This window comes from Propithecus coquereli, unplaced genomic scaffold (genome assembly GCF_000956105.1).
Source record: "Propithecus coquereli isolate 6110/MARCELLA unplaced genomic scaffold, Pcoq_1.0 Scaffold28, whole genome shotgun sequence".
In the NCBI taxonomy this organism is placed as follows: Eukaryota; Metazoa; Chordata; class Mammalia; order Primates; family Indriidae; genus Propithecus; species Propithecus coquereli.
In genome coordinates this window covers 9,276,837-9,300,241 of record NW_012148396.1, presented here as the reverse complement: position 1 = coordinate 9,300,241, position 23,405 = coordinate 9,276,837, and the positions used below count along the sequence as shown (strand labels likewise).

Here is a 23,405-nt window from a genome sequence, read left to right as displayed (position 1 = left end):
TATATATTAAAAAAAAATAGCACCCACAATACTGAAGAACCCTTAGGGTAAAGGGCTGTACTTAATTCCCACGCCTGTGTGAGATGTGAAAAGTAACCCAGCCCAAATGGACGGTTAACTAATTTAACTTGGGTTGTTAACACATGTTACATTTTATTTTAACACTATACAACTGAGCAAATGTATTAGCCAATTTAAAAGTTTTAAAACATGGTAGCCTCTGGCCACGCCGGCAGGGTGGCTGCCGGCTTGCTAGCTTACTTTGCCTCGCTGGTCCCTGGCTATGTCTAACGAGATGCCTGTGTCGCCAAAGGTCGGGAAAAGTGGAAACATTCCAGCAGGCACGACTGTGGACACGAAAATCACCCACCCGACTGAGTTTGACTTCTACCTGTGTAGTCACGCTGGCATCCAGGTAAGCACATAGGGTCCCCTTTGGGTAGAGTCCCGTGTGCGGTGCTGTCCGCACACTCGGCTCTGGTTGTCGTCACGTGGGGCGGGTGTGAGCAGCACAGAAAGGGCTCCAGTGAGGAGAGACAGGAGGTTAAGCAGGGAACTGGCAAGACTCCGGGCTGTGTCAGGCGCTGGGAAGGAAGGAGCCCCAGGTGCTGGGGTGCAGGGTTGGGGTAGTCGGCCTGGGCCTCCCAAAGGAGGTCCCACGTAGATGAGATCCTGGCAGAAGTAGCAGTTAAGTGCCAAGGCCAGGGCACTTTGGGGAGACATGGAGTGTTGTGTTGCTGGACCTTGGGGAGCTAGAAGGTGAGATCTGAATGGGAGTGAGACAACTAGCACTACCGTGGGGAGCAGTGGCGGGCAGGAGGCCCCCGGAAGCTGCTGCAGGGTTGCTGCTGGGCCAGGCGTTAGCCAAGTGCTGGGCATGTGGAGAAGGTCACTGTGTGGTTGGTTATCGCCTCGAGGTTCTCCTGGGCCCCCTCAGCGAGGAGACCACATCTGACTGAGGGCTGTTGCGCTGAGCGCGGCCACTGCAGAAGTGCCACGTCCATCGTAGTAGCTGAACTGCCAGGCTTTGCGGCGCCTTGGACAGGCTCCTTGAGACAGGAGGAGCCTCAGTTATGTGCCTGTCCCTGCCTTGCAGAGAGCTTGATCGTAGGGGGCTTTCAGCTTTTCAAAGTATGAGGAAGGACTTAAGTATCCCTTCCCCAGCATTTGAATCTACAGAATTTGTAGAATTTGTAGAATGGCTCTATTTTGTTTCAGAATTTGCTATGAACTTTCTACATGCTCTTAATATTCCCTTGGAAATGTTTGAAACCCCTCATCGTTCACACAGCCCACAGACAGAGAACGGGCTGGCACGCTTCGGCCATGGCCACGGCAACCCACGGCCTGCTTTGGTGCTGCTGAAAGCTGAGAATGATTTTTTGCCTTCTTTTTTTTTTTTTTTTTTTTGAGACACAGTCTTGCTCTGTCGCCCTGGGTAGAGCACAGCAGTGTCATCGTAGCTCACTGCAACCTCCAACTCCTGGACTCCAGGGATCCTCCTGCCTCAGCCTCCCAAGTAGCTAGGACTACAGGTGTGCGTTACCAGATCCAGCTGAGTTTTCTCTTTTTAGTAGAGACCGGGTCTCGCTCTTGCTCAGGCTGGTTTTGAACTCCTGAACTCAAGCATTCCTCCTGCCTCTGCCTCCCAGAGTGCTAGGATTACGGGAGTGAGCCACCACACCCTGCCAATTTTTGTGTTTTTGAAGGGTTGTTAAAAGAATATGCAACCATGAGCAGGAAGGTTTTTACAGCACTTTTTGGTGCACAGTGTCCATCCTAGCATTGGCTTGCTCTGTCGGGGCTGGCGCCCTCACAGCGCATTCCCTCTCGCTCTTGGCATCCCTCCTGGCGAGGGGATCCCTGGTCCTCCAGGGCCTCTTGGGCTTGTTTTCTAGGCAAACTCTTTGCCTTGAGTTTTCTGTCCAGGAACTTTCTGACGGGGCTACTTCTCTGGTGAGATGTTGAGGGTGGGCCCAGGACCACCACCAGTTAAATGCCAGGAAGCGAGTGCCAGAACGTGTGTGGGGGTCCATCAGGGGACAAGAGCACTCTACCGCCCACTAGTACCTGGGGCCTCCGCACAGGTTAGACCTGGAACAGGCAGCAGTACTGGGCTGGGCGAGGAGGAAGGACCTTGACAGCTGGCAGGAAGGGCGGGACGTGAGGCAGGCAGGTGGGAGTGACAAGGGCTCCACAGGAGAGCTACCTTCTGCAGCGTGAGCCACCTTGGACGCCTGGTGGCATAACCAACTCCTGCTGCTTTTGTTTCAGAAAATTTCAGACGACAAAAATTAGTGCTCATGTTCAAACATAAAATAGTGCTCATGTTAACATACAGCTTTCATCGGGGGTTTTTTTTCTGGCCATTAGTAAAGAAAACATTGTAGAAGACCTAATATACACAAGTACACTGCGCTCAATATAGCCATTTTTAATATTGCTTTATGTCTGTTCTGATTTGTCTATGTGTAAATAAGTGCATGTGTAGTTTATATTTTACCAACATGGGGCCATTTAATATATATGGTTCTGTGTCAGACCCATTTCATTGTGGGAAGTCTCTTCTTCAGTATTTTTGCTCCCTTTCCTCTCATCCTTTACAGACATTTCCCCCAATAAATCTCGTGTATGTCTTAAAAAAAAAATATATATATATATATGGTTCTGGTGTGTTTTTAATAACGTAATATAAATATCTTTTCGTCATTAAATATTCTTCTACAGCATCCTCTTTAAAAATCTCAGGGCAGGGCCAATTCTCTGATCCTCTGATCTGCTTTTAGGGGACAAGCAGGCCTTCGCACTATCACGTCCTTTGGGATGACAATCGTTTCTCTTCCGATGAGCTACAGATTCTAACCTACCAGCTGTGTCACACCTATGTGCGCTGCACGCGCTCTGTGTCCATCCCTGCGCCAGCATACTACGCTCACCTGGTGGCCTTCCGGGCCAGGTACCACTTGGTGGATAAGGAGCATGACAGGTGAGCAGCATGACTGCCTGCGGGTCTTGGCACAGGCACCAACAGCTGCTTTTCCAGAAGGGCAAGCAGCAGGGCCACAGGGCAGGAGCTGACTATGACACAGACACCTCTGAATGCCAGCGTCTCTGTGGCCACTTGTTAGCTATGTGGCCTTCACGCTGTTCTCCCCCGGCGCAGACGTCCTAACGTAGTTGTCGAAGCACTGCCTTGTGGTGCGTTAACGGCTACATAGTCTCATGCTCTCTGTGTCTCTGTCTTGTCCCTGCAGTGCTGAAGGAAGCCATACCTCCGGGCAGAGTAACGGGCGAGACCACCAAGCACTGGCCAAAGCGGTCCAGGTTCACCAGGACACCCTGCGCACCATGTACTTTGCTTGACATGTTTTAGTGTTTAGCGATTGTGTACCGAGTTGGATTCACATGAGACCAGCTACACTCAGACCAACAGATGGCCAGCCCTTCCGTGACAGCCAGCATCGAACATGAGACGTCATTAAGTTTATTAGATTCTCCATTTTCCAGAATGCCTTCCGTCCCAGATTTCAAACTTGGATTTTGAACTGCAGACCTGTATGAGACCCCAATGTCGTAGGAAATATGGTTTGCCAAAATCTATAAGCTGCTTATTAAAATAGAGTCCCGTGCTCCCTAAAAATCTCCTAAAACCAGTCTATGAACTCAGGGCTTTAAAACATTTTTAATTTATTTGGTCATTCGATTTACTTGTTTTTAACACATGATTCTCTATGAAATTGATGGGCTCAAACTAGCTGTGAACATTCTCTGAGAGTAAAAGCAACACGAAACATGATTGTGGTTTTAAAGCCTTGAACATTCTGATGTTGTCACTAAAGCTGATTTCCAGGTGATGCTCGTGTGCTCCCGACACGGCTTACACAAGCTCTTCGGGACCGAGGGCAGGTGGCCGTGCCGAGGTGTCCACAGGTGTCTCGTTCTGCCACTGCTGGCCTTGCACGTGGCCTGAACGAAGGGGCAGTGGCAGAAAGTGGGCCCCGTGTGTTTACAGCATTTACAGGTCCAGAGAGATTGGCAGACAAGTGCCATTTTAATAAAAATTTATTTAAAAAAAGAAAGACAATATACCGACAGTCTAATCATAAGATTTGTCCTATAGGACTGTGACATTTATTTTCCAAAGTTTCTAAAGAATACGGGTCTGTGGTGATAAATACAGTACAATCCTTTTTCACTGTTAATGTCTTTAATGTAAGAGAAAAAATATATATATCTGGTTTGCAGTATTAATGTGATAGATAGATAGATGCTGTTTTTCATTTTATTGACTACGGGGTGCTTCTTGTGATCTGTTTAGCATATTACGAGTGTTTTGGAGCCTGGAGATCGGACCACCTCTTGTGGTTCTTAGCGCTTAAGTACAGGAATATGCAATTGACTTAATGTGACGCGATCCGCCTCCCCCAGTGTAGATTGTGTAGCCTGTACCTTCCGGAGGGACGAGTGTGTTCAGCACAGTCGCTCGCTGCCCTTCCTGCCTCCTCATCCCCGTGTCGCTCAGCTGGTGAAGCACAAATGGAATTTATTTATTCTTCCGTTGCTGGGAGACAGGTTCATGTGTCAGAGTGCGCTTCTCTGTGTGCGAGCGTCTGTTGACGAGTTTCCTGGGATCTATGCACTGAAACACATGGAAAGCTGTCGGTGGCGGCTCTCTGTTGGGCATGAGGGCAACAGGCAGCATCGGAGCCTGCCCTCGGGAAGCTTGCCACCTGCTAGGCCCCCAGAGGGCACAGCTTGCTGTTGGGGTTTGCACTGGGGGCCCTCGACGTGGGTTTGCCAATCTAGAAACTGTTGCACTAAGAGTGCCACCACGGACGATTATAAAGGATAACAAGACAACTCTGTTTGTGCTGAATGGGCTTTTTGTCCTTGTACACAATTTTGGTAAGAATCAAATCCATGTTTCATGTAGAAATTCCGGGAAGGGACTGGCCCTTCCCTAGTGCTGCTTTGTGCTCTAGGTTTTCTCTCTCCTGCCAATGTCCCCTCCCCAGCCCTGGTGACATTTACCTCTGGCACTGCGGTGGGGTGAGGCCCAGTGGAGGGCCCCATGCAGAGTGAGCGCCCACCTCTGCCTTCATTGTCCACCTGCTTTGGAGGCGGTGGGAGGGGCAGTGAGCCCAGCTGCAGCATCCCTGGGCACTTCGCCTGGATTCGGGGCAATGACAAAGGTTTGCCTATTATTTGTGAAGATTCACACTTGGAGTAAGGTATGTGTTGTGTTGTGGTGTGTATGTGTGTGTGTGTGCACGTGTGTGTGCGGGCGTCTTATTAATGGCATTGCTGTATCTTTTTTTTTTTTTTTTTTGAATCTTTTGGAACGACAGAAGCCTCCACTGTAAGAAACGTTGGAATTCCTTGTCGTCTTAATGGCAAGTGGCACTTTCTCCTCTTTTCAGAAGGATATAGATATACTCGTAGCTTAAATTATCAGGTGCATTCAAGCTAAAGAGGGAATCTTTTGACTAATAAACTTTTAAAATCTGAAATTAGGTTAGTTTTTGGCCATTTTTAGAATCATCTGAAACCATGTATCTCAAAGGTATGTTTCTGCCACCTGTAATAGGATCTCAGTTGTCCAGGAAACGGTGGTTCTTATTAAAATGCAGATTCCTGGGCCTGCTGCAAACCTCCTGAATCAGATTCTCCAGGGCTGGGGCATGGCACCTGCATTTTAAGAGATCACTTGTGGCCCCTGGGCTCCCGGAAGTCTGAGGACCCTGATGGGAGCTTTCTGCTTCCATACTGTGGGACCAGCAGGGAGGACTCCTCAGCAACATAGAAAGCGTTTTCTAAGCTGATACCCAGGAAGGATTTCATACTGGCAGAAAATTAGACCTATAAAATTTTTTTTTGTCATTTTGAAGGAAAGTTTTCTTTTTAGTGGGCCAAAGTACTTTGAGAAGGGTACTTTTTTATAGCCCTGTGCTTGTTTTATAAAACTTTTAATACTAAAACATTAACAGACCAAATGTCTCCAGTCGGGTTGGCTGCATACCTTGTACATGTCTGATGATTCAGAGTTTAAATGGCTGTAGTTTCAATTTCTCAGGTAAACAATTGTTTTCCCAAATTTCTATCGATCCCCCCATTATTAGGATGAATTTTGAGACAGCATAAAACCTCTAAGTACAGTAGGTTAAGTCCCAACCCTGTTCACATGGAAGCCAGTAGTGCCAGCCAGAGTGAGGGGCCCTGGGCCCTCGGGGGTCCCCAGGAAGTGCCATCCTTTTCCCGGCCTTCACTGCTCCCCCAGGGCACCGGGGCCATTCAGGTTGGCAGGGCGCCCACTCGCTGGCTTTGTCCCCACCCCACTGTTAAGTAAGGTGTGCCTTGCTTTAAGCAAACTGAATGTGAAAATTATGATGTAGGAATCTGGGTTTATTTAAAATAAAAACTGGGATTTATCTTGTCTCTTTAAGAGAGGTCTCCCAATTAGATTCCTGTACTGGGACTTTTCCTAATATATTTTAAAATATTCACTTTTTAAAAAACATTGATGTACTCCCATCCCTTTACCACTATCTAGTACATTCTACAAGTTCCAATAACGAAGCGATTAGAGAAACCCGGGGGAGCTGTTTAAAGTTGCCATTTTGTATAAGAGCCCTTTGGTACTGCAAAGACACCATCCTGTTATTTGTGTGTCATAAGCTCAAATTTTCCTAGTTTAGATAAATTTTGTAAAACTGGGCATAACTGTACTTTTAGAAAGGGATTGTTTGATTTTGATTTTGATTTTTCTGTTTCAAGAAGTATTTACATACACACTTTTGATACTACATTTTAGAGCCTGCTTTTTCTTTTCAAGAGTATGTTGCTTTTGGTAGTGTTCTCACACTTCATCGAATGAATGTTTGCACTCTCTAGAGCCATTGCATTGGCTTGCCCGAGAGGGAGCTGTTGGAAGCAGGGAGTGATTTCCATGCTGTTTGAGGCTGGCCTAAACACTTCTATTACATGTTTACCCCATGATTGAGTGCTCATCAGAAAGGACAATGTAAGTTCAGTTCCTGTAGTGAGGTTGGGGGGAGGGGGTTTTATTATTGTTGTTATATGTTATTTTTATTGTTGTTAAATGCAAATGTTGCTATTTATTTTTTCTTCTCTGGTTTGACTTGGCCGATGTGGATATTCCAGTGCATGTGGTACCTGATGGATATGATAGAAGTTATTTTCCCCAACTTTTATAAATTACCTAATGTTTATCTTCAAGTTTGCCGGATGATTTATTTTTGAAAGCCACAAATGTAATTTTTCTGGATGGATTGTTTTTCTTATATATGCAGCAATGTAATTTTACATTGATCTGTGGGGTGATTTAAATTTTATTTTTACAAGGCAGTTTTTCAGTCAAATTATATATTTGATACAATATGTTAAGGATAGACCAGCCAAGTGTCATGCAGTGTGGACACCACAGTGTCTCTCGGGGCCTGTGGGGGCTGGGACGCTCCTCTTGGTTGCTTGTCATGGTAGCACTTGGCGTGTTTCATGAGCCTGCAGGAACTGGATGGATGGAGTCCTTCAACCTGACTTTGACCTGTTGGACAGTGAAAAGGATTTTTCATGGGCATTTTCCTACACCTAAGGCAGTTCCATTAGGAGGAGCTTTAGAATTTAACATAATCCAGACAGTGGACAATCCCAGTGGCCCAGACAAGCCATAAGAAATTTTCCTGTGACCTCTCTTTGACTCATCTCTCACGCTCATGAGAAAAGGAATGTACAATTAATAGAAACAGAAACTTCCTCAGTGTTCATACGCCTCACTTGCAAAATGCAAATATTTTATTTATATTTTAAGCCCTTCCCCAAAGTAACCGAGAATTCTCTCTAGCTGCCGTGCCAGCAGCTTCGTCTGCTGTGACGTTTTTCAATGTAGACATGGTGCACGTGTGACTTTGTAATGGGGGTGTCCATAGCACACACACATGCTGACTCATTTTTGTAAGGAAAATTTTCAACTCATTGCACTGATTTTTTGACAGCTTCTTTTTATTATGTCCAACTTTGCATCTGCTGTACTTGTTTGAAATGATTGTAAATAGATTTATGGTAGAAGAAATGCTATGAATGCAACATGTTACTTTGTTTTAGTGATACTGCCACGTTTTTCAGTATTATCGTTAGAGCTGTGTGGACTTAATTCTGTTCTTCTCTTTAGCCTGGTGTCTGTTGACCATTCATGAAGGACAAATTAGCCTCATTTTCTTGTTTTTCCAAAAGGAAGTTTTCAATCTATTAAAAGGAGGGTATGCTTTCTTGATGTCTGAAGATTTTATCTTAAGAGGATTAATTATAAATCTTTTGAACACTTTTGGTCTGTTTAATTCCTTGTTATTTGCCATGGCTCCTAAAGCATCTTCTAGTTCCATCCAGCCTTTGACAGTTTAGATAGGAGGCCACTGTATGGCCCGTGTTAATAGAACGCAAGGGCCTCCTTTGCGTCTCTTTGGTCAGAAGTCATTTTAAAGCCATGAGGTCACTGTGTCTCAAGACTATCATGTGTGGCTACACCCATAGATGCCAGAGACACTGGAGGCGCAGTGCCGTTCCCGTACACTTGTGATTTTGCTGGATTGGAAGTACCTGCTCCAGCCCCCAGTGTGGGAGTCTGTTTGTGGTCAGGCTACCCAGGGTCAGACACAAAGGAATTTTTGAACCCAAACCTGTGTGTGTGTCAGCGTCACGTCTGTTCGGTGTCATGGTGCCCTCATGCTTCTTTCGATATGTTTTGCCATTTTATTGTCTAAAGTGAATGTATTGGCTTAGCCGAATCACTACAGAAGGTGGTTTCTAAATACCTTTTAGTTAAACACAGATGCAGATAAAGGCTACCTCTGAATTCTCAATAGATTCATCATGTTTGCTCTTAAGCGTAGCTGTCCACACTGAAAATAGCCAAAATGTTGCCTGAATAAACTGAATTGTGAACATCTCTCTGTTCAGTTCTGGCTTGAAAATTTGCGTGCCATACTGTGATCATGGGCAGCCCCCACCACCCCCTCTGCTGTGTCGGGTGGACCAGGGACTCCAGCGCTGCCCAGCTCTGAGACTCTAGGATTCTGAGAGGCCAGCATGAATGACATGGGAGCGCTTTCCTGCATGGGACAGCGTACTGTCCTCCCAGGCTGGCAGGAGCATCTCTGTGCAGGGCTACGTGTAGCAAAACCTTGAAACAGCCTGTGTCCTGCCTGGCTTTTCCCTTTCCTGTTTAATGTAAGAAAGCACTTTTTTTCTTTCTGCTTACTTAGGAATGGGTTGAAAATGGCTTCCTCTGCTCTCTTCTCCCATTTTATACACTCTGTAAAATCACGAAGGTGCTTAAACACTCTCGTGCTAGTGCTGTGTTTAAAATAGTTGGTATGGTTTCAGAAGACAATGCAGATTTGATTGACCTTTGACTTTGGGACCTTGAATTACTATCACTCCCCACTTAAAAATGTACTGAGGGTTGAAAGCAAAGCATTCTGTGCAAATCCAGGGCCCTTTGTTTGAAAAGGACATAAAGACCCACACCTGGTGTCTTCAGTACAACTTCCCGCTAGGGGCGCTGTGAGCCGTCTGATGCTGACTTGCAGGAGGCCTTTCCTGGGAGAGCTGATGACTGAACACCCCTCCCTGTGATTAACCACTTTGCTGTCAGAAACGTCATTTACCCACACGCTGTACTGGGGACCCTGGCCTCCTCCTTTTTCTTTAGGTTACTTACGTTTGCTAATCTTCAGAAGGTTAGCATTCCCTCCAAAGCACCTCCATCAGTTTGCTTCTGAATTCTGGAGGGACAGGTGGATGGTTTTACAATTACAGACATCTGGGTGTCTGGAGGTAGCTCTGTTCTCATGTTGGATGCTCATCAGAGATTGACTTTGGCCCAGACTGGTTCAACACATCATCACCTGGAAGTAGTTGCCTTTAACACAGTTTTAACAACAGTTTTAGGTTTTGATGCTTTTTATGCTACATGGTGTGCTTTAATTCTGAAAGAGCTAAGTGTCCTTTGCAGTCTTTCTAAGAATGTCTTGTAATTCTGCCATCACACTGTTCTGTATGTACAGGCCACCGCGAAGCGTGGGCGTTCGGGGTGGGTGCCTCACCGTATGCTGGCCTGCTTCACGGGCTGCTTGGGTCCTCTGGGTCGGCCTCGGGTTTCAGCCAGAATCCGACCCAGGGTGTTGGAGAGGACACTGCACACGACCCACTCCTTGGTTCAGTAATGTGAACTGTCGCACTCAGATCTGCCCATAAGCCTTTTGCACGCGCATCTCCAGAATGCTGGGGCGGGCCTCTCCCACCACGTTTGCACGTGAAAGATTACTCTAAAATGAGAGAACTGAAGATTACTGAAGATTACTCGTGCTTTTGGTAACACTTTTCTATCTTATTGGTTGATGTGGAAAATTTAGATGTGTTCAGTCCTGAAAATGCCCTTGGTGGCATGACTGAAGGATTAAATCCTTGCCTCACTTTATCCCCTTTTTGGGGGAGTGAGAGGAGGCTGAATTATGTCCTACTTAAATCCTCTTTGGATGTAAGTAGTCAGAGTTAAAGCTAAAACACCAAATACTAACTCTTTCCCCGAAGTGTCTCTAGGAACTAGACGTTGAGGCCATCCTCATTCAGTTCTTTCTGCAGCTTCAAAGGTCCTTAAAATTAGTGATTTTATCCCAAGAACACCCCACACCATTGGCCAGGGAACGCGATGCAGACCGCTTAACAGATCGAAGTGCTCTTGTAGGGGACCTGAGCCTCCTTTGAACTCTGGAAATTGTGTGCACAGTCTCGAGGGGTGGGAGGGGGCAGGCCCCTCCATCCCAAGAAGCAGGTGGTGGTCCTCCCTCTCGTCCCATCAGTGGCAGCCTGATTGTGTTCTGGAAGACCCAGTCTCAGACTCCGTGCCTTTAAAGTCCGGTCCTCAGTATCCTTTCAGAATCATGTTGGGGCTGCGTTTCTATTGGAAAATAAGCCTGTACCATTCCACGAGTCAGTCATTGACCTCCTGCCTTGGAAGCTCCTTCTTTCTGCTTCTCAGCTCTGACGTGGTAAACTGTGACGCCGTGCACAGCCTAAGCTGCGGGCGATGAACTCGGTCCCGTTGCAAAAAACACTGGGTTCCAGTTGCGTGGTTCCTCCCACGCCCTGACAGGTTCACCTCTGCTGGGACTTCAGGAGGGTGGTGCATGACCCATCTCTTAAGTCAGTCAATGACCATGACCATCAGTAAAACCTGGTGGTTCTGTTCTCATAGTCGGTCAACAACAATATTTATTGTAATGGAAGTAGATTTTTTAAAAAAGGAATTGGAATCATGTCTTTGTAAAATGCCTGTGCAGTCCTCAGATGTAAGGTGCTATTCAGTCCTCTCCTTATTTTAGAGTGCTTTTCATTATTGTGGCTCTGTTTTGTGACTTGGGGAAACTGCTTACTTAGGTGTGTTGTCACCTTGAGCTGTGCACATAGGATTCCAATTTTGACATACCTAACGTGCAATTTTTTTCTCTCTTTCAAGCCAAGTATTGAGCAGTTTTTTGGCCGATGGTCTAATTAAAACCCACCCTTCCCTGTTAAGGGCTGGTTTTATTGGTTTTAAGTGGGGAAATAACCCAGTGTACTAATTTTTAATCTACAGAAAACCATTCTTAGTTGCTCCTCTTGGCCTGTCCCTCTCCCCAGACCCTCCGCTCTGAAAGGCAGCAACAGCCTTTCTCTCGCAGAGGTGCTGGCCTAGGAGGGGGTGGTATGTTCACAATTTTGGTTCCTCTTCAAAGCCAAACAGACATGTGTGACTCACATCCTAAAGTATATAGTTTAGCATTGAATTGAAATTCAAGTCCTGAGTTTGATAGTGAATTTTAATGTAGTTGTTAAAGGTATGAATTCATGTTTTGTAACTGTAGAGGCAAGCAAGTTTTTATTTTTAAAAAAGTTTTAAGGGAATAATTGTAAGTTTCTGTGCAGCAAAGTGGCTAATTCCTCATCAAATACAAGAAGAGAATGTAGTATCCAAATCCAGATTTTTCTTACCTCTGGTACACTTCAGATTACTTACCTAATATGTATTGAGGGGTTTTAACCCTTAGTTTTATCAATTTTTCTATTTTATTTTATTTTTATAAAATAATTGAAAAAGAACCAAAAATGAATTCAGAAGTTCCATAGGTGGGTTTTGCCCCTTCTTGATTTTTCCCCCACAGTAAAACATTTTAGAAGACATTTTGAATGAAAATGTATTATGACCATTTAAAGTTTACTATTTTCTAAGAAGCCGAGCAACTCAAAGGGCCTCATTTCAGGTGGTACTCTATGTATTGTCTATGGACTCGTTTATACCTGTACAGTGGAGCTATGTGATGTCTTGTGCTTGCAGTATGGAAACCATGCAGTGCTGTTTTGTAAATTAACAGTTCCTGTATAAACTATTATTTATATACATTGGCCTCTCTGTATAAGTTTTCATTTGCTACATGAATTGTAAAATTAATTATGAAATTATAGTACCTGCTAAATACAATTCTGAGGCTTCATGTCATTGTCTTTAGTTAATACCATGCCGTGTGTCTTGAGGATGTCCAATGCTTGCATGATACTAGGTGGTGACGCCACTTTAAATTAAGCCTTAATCAGATGTTAAATTTGTAAGTTTCAGAGTATGCAAAAATATTAGCAGAGTGAGTTTAAACTATTCAGATTAAGATGCTATATAATAATTCAACAAGTCTTTTCTTTTGAGTTAAAAAGGGAAGCATTCAGTGATACACCTCTTCCCCCCTTCCTCCCTCCTTCCCTTCCTCCCCCCTCCTCCCCCTCTCCTTGTCTCCCCCTCTCCCTCCCTCCCTACTACTGGCTCTCTACCTCTCCCTCCCTCTAACCCTCTGTGTCTCTCTCTCTCTCTCTCCATCTCTGGTCTGGCTTGGCTGTTGCCATTGCGTGGTGAAAGTGGACCATTGTGCTTTTCTGTGGCAGTCGGTCAAAAAGACCTGTTCTGAAAGTCTTGAGACTTTTTCAGGGTTATTTTTAAATGTTTGGGGGTTTTTTTTCCCCTCCAGTCTGAGATTTATTTATGGCTGATGGAGTGTACGATTTTGGTGTGGGTCTTATTTGCAAACCTGCTCATGTTCTAAGCTTTCTTCAGGTAGTACCACCTGTCATTGCTTCTGCATATGATTAAAATGGATTTTTGTTTTTGTAAAAGCATCTTAAATTTAGAGATAAAATGGAGGGGACCCAGCTTTCTCTACAATGTGGATCTACCTCAGTTAAACAGTTGGGTGCTATTTACTAAGTCTGTCAAATTAAATTGGAAAAAGTAACCAAACAGTGAGATACAACTCCACACGAAACTTGAAACCCTAATTTCCGTTTATTTAATAATATTTTTATTTATTTTGTGCCTTTTATGTTGAACCCTAATGCATTAAATCAATATAAAATTAAATATTCTATATTGCAGATGGGGAGAAAAGCCCAATTGGTCATGGAATTTTATAGATTTTCCCCAGCCAACTACTATAATATATTGGAATCCCAACTGCCCTCTTGTGAAGAGAAAAAAACTTACGTCCAAGAGCAAATTAACATTTTACAAACAATAAATTCCAAACTCTTCTGTGCACATATTTATAGCTATCACTTCATTTTCTGTGCCAATGAAGGGACGGCCAAAAAAAAAAAAAATCAGAAGTCCTCTTACCATTGCTTTTCTAGCCATTCATACCCCTCTTCCTCTGGCACATTTTTGTAAGAGTTTATTTCATAAGCAGCAAATGGATTGTTGTGAATTTGACCTCTCCCAGACCTGGACCTACCTGCTGGGTGCTAATGACCATTGAGAGAGAAAGGGGAGAGTCCTGGCTATCTGGAGGCAGAGCCCTGCATTCATCCACAGGATCTCCATAGGTTAGGAAAACTTTGACAGGCAAGAAAGACAGGAGCTCGATGACTTTCCGTGCTTTTATATTTGGCAGTTTACAATTATAGACTTTTCCTACTATGGCAATCTTTTTTTTTTTTACTTAAGTATTTGGAGGTAACACAATATTTTGGAGTCTTAAGAATTTGATTTTATACCAATAAGAAATAAAAAAATTAGAGATCTTTCCTGTAGTATATAGTTTTACTATTTCAAAGAGATCTCTGAATTTTACAAGAGAACCAACATTCCTTACTGGCAAAACTTTGAAAGTTGATTTGGGAGGCTTTTTGCTGAAGGATCTCGAAAAAAAAAAAAAAGATAAATGTTTTTAATTTTTTTTAGCTTCCATCAGGTTAATACTTAAGCTATATTTTATAAAGAATAAATCATCCTTTAGTATGCTGCATATAAAGATCCGCATTGTTGCACTTTTTCAGTAATAATAAATGCCCTACAATTGGCTCATCAGTAAGCATTTTGTTTTTAACCTAACAAGAGTACTTTGGGGCAGGCGATTGAATTTATATAGGTACCTCAAAAAAAAAAAAAAGAACCTGAATATGCTGCATTTTGTTTCTTTAGCTTTTACATGTAGCATTTTTGTTTAGTTTTTGTTATTTTGTTTAGATATATGCTTTTTGGACCCCAATAGAGTGTTGAAAGAAATTTTAAAGTTACTCTTGTAGAGATATGGTATCCTTTCTTTTTTTTTTTTTTAACTTACTGCAATATCTCATTCAAAGTTTGCCCTACATTAGAATAATACTTTACCCAAATACACCTGAGGAAAAGAAGAGCACGTTTACAAGCAGACAATGGTGTTCCAAATCCTTTCTGTTCATGCTGCTTTCTTGGTTTCTTTCTCCATGTCATCGAGGTCGGATAACTCATTTCTAAGCTCAAAGGTAAAAATCATGGCATTTTAATTTTTTTCAACACAGATCTCAAAAAATTGCCATTGAATAAGTAGCATGATCCTAAATGTACTGGTGAAATTAGGCAGCCCTGTCAGCTGGTCTCCCTGGAGCGCCAGTCTTCACGCCTCTTTATTATTCCTCAGCACTCGCCCCAAACTGAACAGACGGGGAGTGGTCTTGATTGACAAGATAAAACTGGTGAAGAAAGCTAAATGCTGAGAGAATGAGCATCTATTGTCATGTTTAAGCTTAGCTGGGTCCTTTCAAGTTTGTTTTTACAGCTTACTAGGTTAAGTAGTTTGCACTATTTTTGCAATAAATTCATGGAAAACCTAACAGTTACTTGTTTTGTTTCTTACTGTGTGTATATAAACTAATACTAAAAGTTTGGCATAGTGTTTTTTCACCTCCTTACATAACCCCTAACATGCACAGAATGCTGTAAATCTGATGAAATATGATGTGAATGATATTTTATAAAGTTATTTTGTATGGTGTCAATTTTGTTTTGCCTCATAGTATGTCGCAAAAAATAAAATTAAGTTCCTCGTATTTACAGCTGCCTCTTCCAAACATACTTATTTGAGCACTTCTTTCGGCACAGGTCAGAGTCCAGGTGTGCGAGGTAGGAGCATGTCCCCAGCGACGGAGGTCCAGAGCCCCACTCCACACACAGCAGGGCTGTGTCTTGAAGGATGCACTCAGCAGAGCTAGGCGCTGCCTGAGAATTTGGCACGAGTCGGACAGGAGTGGGATCACTGAGGTATCTCGGATAGTTGGGTGTTTCTACCCTAGCAGCCAGGAGGGAAGATGAAGTAAAAAACCATTCACTGAGCCCCAGTCAGTGCACAGCCCCAAGCTGGCCACGTCCTGGTTCTCAGCCTGGTGGTCACTTAGCCCCTCCACCGGGGCTAGGTTTACACACGTGGGCCTGCTCTGAAATTGCTGGTGGCCTCACTCTGATGGGGCTGTTTTTGACTTCTGCTATGTGTCCTGGAAAGAATACATGCTGCAGGGAAAAGAAGGGAGGGTTGGATTAAGAAAGCCAGAGAAATGGCAGAAAACCCTTAGGATGTACATTGTTGCTAAAGCAGGCCAGCCAAGGTTTTGTTCTCATTTAAAGCTATTTTCTGATTTTTAAGAATAATATGTATTTGTTACAGAAAATAATGAAAATTCAGATGAAGATGAAAATTTCAAATTATCTGTAATCACACTAATAGGTAATTAACTGTCTATTAATGGTCTATTTTGTTCCAGAATCTTTATTTTTTAACAAAATCAAGCTGTGCTTATTTCTTAATGTATCTAGAACCCTGTACTTCTTAGTACCTAAAACCACAAAGCACCTTTGTGCCTACTAGCCCTGGGACATACACTAGTCACAACTGGAAGAATATATAGAAACCGATGAGATCTACAACAATATACTCAATACAGTCTATCTTTATTATATTCTCCCTATTTCACCACCATTTATTGAATGGCCAGAAGCAGTCAAGGTCTGATTGGAAGGACTTAAACATAGAAGCAGTGTTTGACGGTAAGTGTTGTATGAATTAGGAGAGGATTCCAGATAATACCTACTTGATCGGAGATTTGAGATGGATGTTTATGCTCCATATAGGATAAGGAGCCCCTATCAGCAGGAAAGGAAGGGTGATGGAGGAAAGTGGTAGGATATAGCGTGAGGTCAATGTCAAGGGCCTTGAATGCCAAGTTAACAATTTACCCTATGGACAGCGCTCAGACACTGCACTTTTCAAAGCTGCATGGTCCGGTGAAGAGTCCAGTCTGGGATTTGAATCCCAGTTTCACCACTTCCTAGGTATGTCTTGGACTAGTTCCTTAATCTGAGATTCCATTCCTTTCTCTGTAAAATGTGGTTATTTACTTTGCAAGTTGTGAGGATTCAGGGAAAATATACACAATGCACATAGACAGGGCTCAGCCCCCACTGACTACTCAAAATATCAGCTATTTTTTAACACTAGTAACCAGGAAAAGGAGATGAATCTTCACAAAATCATTTTGATAATCTGATAGCAGTAAGCAAGATGTTAAGGAAATGAGTTAGGAAGCTACTGTAAAGTCTAGCACGTGGTTCAAGGAGGAACCAGAAAAGATAAGTGCTCCCTAAATGATTGGATCTGAAGTGCTTATGGTGGGTTAAAGATGTTTCAGCTGGTTAAACACAGAAACCAGTTAATATTTTTCCTGGGGATTGCTTAAACAACATCACTATACTTAAGGCACAGATACTGAGGCCAAGCACAGCACTTCAAAATGAATGACACAGGAGAACTTTGTGTGATTGGGTCTGGTTGATGAGTTTTTAGATATGACACAAAAAGCACGGTCCATGAAAGAAGAAATTGATAAACTGGACTTCCTCCACTTTAAGACCTGCTCTTCAAAAGATGCTATTAAGAGAATGAAAAGACAAGCTCACAGGCTGGGAGAAAATGTTCACAAATCATGCATCTGGCAAAGGACTTGCATTCAGAATATATAAAACTCAAAACAACAAAAACTGATACCAAGTTTTGTGGAGCAACTGGAACTCATTCACTGCTGGTAGGAATGCAAAATGGCAGAGTCACTTTGCAAAACAGCACTTTCTTATAAACTTAAATATACAATTCCACTCATAAGTATATACCCAAGTGTAATGAAATCCTATATTCACATAAAACCTGTGCACAAATGTTGATAAGGCTTTATTTGTAATCATCAAAACTTGAAATAGGCCAGACACAGTGGGAGGTCATGGCAGGAGGATTGCTTGGGGCCAGGAGTTCAAGACAAGCCTGGGCAATATAGCAAGACCCCGTCTCTACAAAAAACAGAAAAATTAGCTGGGCGTGGTGGCACACACCTGTAGTCCCAGCTATTCTGGAGGCTGAGGCAGGAGGATTGCTTGAGCCCAGGTGTTGGAGGTTGCAGTGAGCTATAATGACACCACTGCACTCTACCCAGAGTGACAGAGTGAGGCTGTCTAAAAAAAAAAAAAAAAAAAGGCAGGAAACAATCTAAATAATTATCCAGGTAGGAAATGGATAAACAAACTGGTATATCCATACAATGGTATCTTAGCAGCAATGAAAAGGAAGGGACTACTGATACCTGCAACATGGATTAACACCAAATGCATTACGCTAAATAGAAAAATAATAGACTCAAATGCTACATACTGTTTGAGTCCATTTATATGACATTCTGGAAAAGACAGGGGTCAGCAAACTATGGTCTGTGAGCCAAATCCAGTCCTGTTTTTGCACAGTATGTAAGCTAAGAAGAATTTACATTCTTAAATGGCTGGAGAAAATCAAGAATATTCATGATACATGAAAATTATACAAAATTCAAATTTCAGTTTCCAGAAATAAAGCTTTATTGAAATACAGCCACACTTACTCCTTTACACATATTATCCATGGCTGGTCTTGTACAACAATGGCAGTTTAGTAGTTTCAACAGATTAGCACAGGAAGCTTAAAACTCCTGCTATAGGGACAGAGTATAACTCAGTGGTTGCCGGGGTAAAAGGTGGGGATGGATTTGACCATAAGGGAATTTTTCTGGAACAACTGTGGTATCTTTTTTTTTTTTTTTTTTTTTGAGACAGAGTCTCACTGTGTTGCCCGGGCTAGAGTGCCGTGGCGTCAGCCTAGCTCACAGCAACCTCAAACTCCTGGGCTCAAGCAATCCTCCTGCCTCAGCCTCCCGAGTAGCTGGGACTACAGGCATGCGCCACCATGCCTGGCTAATTTTTTCTATATATTTTTAGTTGTCCAATTAATTTATTTCTATTTTTAGGTAGAGACGGGGTCTCGCTCTTGCTCAGGATAGTTTCGAACTCTGAGCTCAAACAATCCAGCCGCCTTGGCCTCCCAGAGAGCTAGCATTACAGGCGTGAGTCCCCGCACCCGGCCTGAACTATGGTATCTTAATTGTGGCTGCATGAGTATATCTGCCCAAACTCAGGACTACACACTAAAAAGTGGATTCTAATATATTTTATTTTAAAATAATTTTTAATAGACAAGAGGGACAGAAAACAGCACTGGTTGCCACAGGTGGGGAAGAGACCAACTTCAAGGGTGCAAGAGGGAATATTTTGGATGATAGAATTGTTCTGCATATTGACTGGTTACAAAGCATCTGTCAAAATTGAGTTTGAACACTAAAAAGGGTAATTTACTGGATGTAAATTATAACTCATTTTTTTAAAAAAGATATTAAAAAGATAGGAGCCAAACTTTTACCCCATGTAGGGGAAAAAATAGGCTTATGGTTTTCTCTTGTAGACAATAGAAGGATTTAAAGCAAATAATAGTAAGATGAGAGATATCTTCAATATACAAATGTTTTTTAAGAATATTCTTATGCAGAGGAAATACTTATTTTTCTATTTGATTTGGTAATTTTGACTTGGAATTTTCCTTTGCAAATAAAAGTGTGAGAAACGCTTATTTTTAAATTTCACAAAATTCTCAGGCAGTAAGCAAAACATTTAAAAAAGAGGACTCTAAAACTAGTTCCATAAAGCATTTTTGTAAAAATATGTACAGATCTTTAATAGAAAAAGGAAAAGTATATTTCTTTACAGTAAAAAAATATTTGAATAATCAAATTCTTGTAAAATACAAAAATTCAAATGTAACATACTACCTATAAACTACAAATTTAGCTAAAACTGAATCTAGTTGTTTATAAGAATTCCAAAATATACACATATGAATTTACACAACTGATATTTAGAAGCTCCTCAAAATCTATTTGTAAATCAAAAAATGAAGCAAAACCATCTTTGCCTCTACAGTTTGGAGCATCAGCAGGTCAACCAGCAGTGCCTGACTGTGCTGGCACCTTTTTTGGTGACCTCTCACTGCAGTGTGGGCCTGCAACGAGACTGCTGCCTGGATTACTTTCCCTTTGGCTGTTTATGGCGTAGGTGCGTGGGATGCTCATCTTAGCCAGGAAAGAATACAACAAACCGGAAGTCTCTAAGGCACAACAGTGCTACGCTTCGGTGCTAATCCAGGAGGCTCCTCACCAGGTTGACTTTTAAAGCACTTGTTTGGTTTAGGATTCAGCTTCATCCTCATCATTTTGATCATCGTTGTCATTCTCCTCCTCATCATCTTCTTCCCTCTTTTCCTCTTTTAGCATTTTCAGGTATTTACTAGCTAAAATCTTCTTTGGTAATATATCTTAAAAACATAAAGCTCACATCAACAATTGGTTGTGGCAGACTATGAATATAGCAATGCAAATTTCACAATGTACTAGTTCCTGCTTTAATCTCTTATAACAGGTTCCAAAACAAGACAAAATTCAGGCTATGTTGCTGGGTGAAATATCAGAGAAACCAGCATTGTCTCCTAATGCTATGGACCTGTTCCCATTCCACTGACCACAAACCATGGTGCCCTATGCCTGCAGTCCCAAACCCCCAGGACTTGGACCGTTAGGACCGGGCTGCAGAGCTCCTCCACCCCTCCACCCCCAGCAGTGGAAAAATTGTCTTCCATGAAACTTAGGTGGGGAGGGCACAGCAGGAGGTGAGCTTCATTCCCCATCGCTGGCATCACTGCCTGAGCTCCACTGCCCCCAGCCCCCCTCAGTCCGTGGAAAAATGGTCCCTGGTGCCATAAAGGTTGGGGACCGCTGCTCTATACAATATTTTTGTGAACAACACTCCCCAACCTGAGATAGGCTGGGCTGCCCCATGGGTAGACTTAAGCTCTTTTTAGCTGTGGGCCTGTTTCCACAGCAGCAAATATTAGTTTCTGTTTCTGGGGCCTAGTAGACTGGCCCTGAGTGTTCCCTTCAGTGGCAGGGAGAGTCCTGAAGGGGACGGGGGCTGCCCACCTCACCCAGCCAACCACAACACCTTGTGCATGTTGTTGACTTCATTATTCTAGGGGGACCACGTTACAAAATTCAAACAGAGATTAAAAATATCTTCCTGTGCCAGGCCGAGGTAAACTTTGGCACCTGGAGAAAGCAGCAAAATGTCTCATTCAGTGAAAGGAGAACAGGAAAAGGAAAAAAAAAAAAAAAGCTGTAGTAACTATGTTTTTAACCAGAATGTTTCAAACACTAAGTACCTGCAAGAAACTGAAAAGTTTCGGATTCCTCTGCAGTATTTGCTAAATCACTGTAAGTCAGTGCTTTCTTTTCCCTTCCACTGCCATGTCTGTAGGAATAGGAGGCTAGATATTGAACAAAGAGTTCCTAAAACAAAATGAAAAAATAAAATGAAAGATGTGCTTTAAAAACTTACCATAAAGCTTAATTTTTAAAATTACATTAAGTTTATAAGCTTATATTAAGTTTAAAATTACATCAAGGCTTCAGATTATCTTGGTTTTTCAAATTAAATTACAAGAAATGACTGGGAAAAGGAAAAACATGCGGTCAGAAAGAAAGCAAGGCCATACCAAAACTGGCGGGGAAGCAGGCATTTTCCAGAGGCTTATTTTAGATATCTAACTTATGAGAAATATTTAAGTGATTAAAAAATGAATCATAACTGTTTAATGACCAACCTCTACAGTAAAAGAAGGGGGCAAAAGACCATTCAAAAATTCTATTTGGCTCAGGAATACATGTGAATGTATTCTATTTGAATACACTGTTTCTAAGGTGGTTCACCTACAACTACACTACAGTGGACAACCTGAAGCTGAAAACTGACATTTGCCATTTTGCCCACTTTTCTATGCTGGGAACTAACATACAATCCTTAGACTGACCTAAAGAAACAACCTAAACTGAGCCTCTGTCTTTCTCAAGGTTTTGACTTTAACCCATTTAGTTTAATTAATAAGGGATTAGAGAGGTGCCTGCATAAATCTTAGTTCCTTAATCCTAACAGAATGAAATTGTACAGGAAAACACAAATGTCCCCACATCACATGCTGAGTAAGCGATTATTTCCCTGGGCTCTAAGAAAGCATAGCTCTGGCATAAAGCAGGCAAGAAATCTGCCGTTTCCCCTTTTTCTCAGCTCTAGTCCAACATACTGTAGGGACACTATGTACCGAACAAGTGGAGACTGGAAAACAGAATCTAAGGAAAGTTAAAGCATTTAAATGTGTAGCTTAAACATGACCCTATCTCAGAACAAGAAAGTTTCTGGCTCACCACTATCAAAACTAAATAAAAAATGACAAATTTATCTATTTCGCACCCAGAAAGGGGCTGATACAGTTGTAAAACTAAGTTCCCTGGAATTACTTAAATTCTGGCTAGGGGATGTACTGCCAGGTTCGGAGGGCGGGCGGGTTCGAAAGTCCTGGAACCCCAGAGCCTGCGGGAAGACAGCCCCGAGCTGCGGGGGAAGCACCCGGCCGCCTTCAGAGACCCCGGGCCCGCCGACCAAAGGGGCGTGCTGGCCCTCCCACGAGGCACTGGAGGAGTTAGAGCCCCCAAACCATGAGGCAGGCTAGTAGCTATAAAATGGAAGGCTTTGCGACCTGAAGTAGGGGAACGAAGGTGGAGACACCACCAAAGACCAAAAGAGGCACGAGGCACCGTGCGCCGCCGCCCACGGAACACGCAGGGCCGCGGGCCGGCGCAAGGGAAGACGGGAGCGGACCGGTGGGCGGGGCGAGGCTGCGAAAGGAAAGACGGAAGTGGGCCGGTGGCCTGGGAAAAGGCGCGCGCAGGCGCGTGGCGCGTGCTGGCGTGGGCGTGGGCAGCGAGGCGCGCGCAAGAGCCCGCCAAGGGTAGCCGGCGGCGCGCAGGCCGAAGGAGACTGGGCAGCGCCCGAGCCCACGGGGCGGGGCGAGGCGCAAAGGTTAAGGGCGGCCCCACCCCCGCCCCTCTCCCCTGCCCGCGCGGGGGGCCCGCTCACCGTGGCCTTGGCCGTGAGCACCAGTGCCTCCTGGTTGATGCTGGACACCTCGGGGGAGCTCTTCATAATGACCCGGATGCGCGACAGGGGCAGCGAGACGAGCCGCTGCTCCCCGCACTTGTCCTTGCCCACGACCACATCCGCCATCTTTCCGCCCCCCCGCCCCGCGGCGGCAGCCAGGGCCGGAGCGCGAGCCGGTGGCCCGACCCGTCGGCCGGCGCGGGGAACCGGCGTCCCGCTGCCCCGTGGGAGTTGTAGTGTGGGGAGGCGCGGCAGCGAGCCGGGCGCGGCCCTTCCGGGGGACCACAAGCCCCGTGATGCCCCGCGCTCTGCCCTCCGGGCCTGCGCCGCCCCGCCCAAGTGTGCGGGCGTCCCCGTGGGGCCTGCGGGGAACCTCATAGGGATGGGGCGCGGCTGCAGCGGGGATCCTTTCCTTGGTGTGCGAGGGTAGGCGGTAGAGATTTTTTTTTTTTTTTTTTTTTTTGAGGCAGGGTCTGGTTCTGTCTCCCAGGCTAGAGCAAAGTGGCATCATTATAGCTCACAACTTCCAACTCCTGGCTCAAGTGGTCCTCCTGCCTCAGCCTCCCAGGAGCTGTGACTACAGGCGCGCACCACCACGCCTAGCAAATTTAAAAAATTTTTTGTAGAGTCGGGATCTCACTGTGTTGTTCAGGCTGGTATCAAA

General features: G+C 44.0%; 2 protein-coding genes across 2 annotated transcripts in view; one reads left to right on the top strand and one right to left on the bottom strand.

The window, feature by feature from the left end:
* Positions 1 to 4,247, top strand: part of AGO2 (argonaute RISC catalytic component 2) — a 53,285-nt gene extending 49,038 nt beyond the window's left edge. The window contains exons 16-18 of the mRNA XM_012648153.1: positions 314 to 415; positions 2,787 to 2,986; positions 3,255 to 4,247. Of these exons, the coding sequence (XP_012503607.1) occupies positions 314 to 415; positions 2,787 to 2,986; positions 3,255 to 3,363 (411 nt within the window). The 3' untranslated portion in view covers positions 3,364 to 4,247. The remainder of the gene's footprint in view (positions 1 to 313; positions 416 to 2,786; positions 2,987 to 3,254) is intronic.
* Positions 4,248 to 19,642: 15,395 nt separating this feature from the next.
* CHRAC1 (chromatin accessibility complex 1) lies at positions 19,643 to 22,907 on the bottom strand. The gene is made up of 3 exons (XM_012647999.1): positions 22,721 to 22,907; positions 20,970 to 21,096; positions 19,643 to 20,069 (listed from the first exon to the last, which is right to left on the bottom strand). Exons 1-3 carry the CDS (start codon positions 22,865 to 22,867, stop codon positions 19,942 to 19,944), a joined length of 402 nt encoding a protein of 133 aa, XP_012503453.1. The 5' UTR covers positions 22,868 to 22,907; the 3' UTR covers positions 19,643 to 19,941.
* Between the last annotated feature and the right edge of the window lie 498 nt (positions 22,908 to 23,405).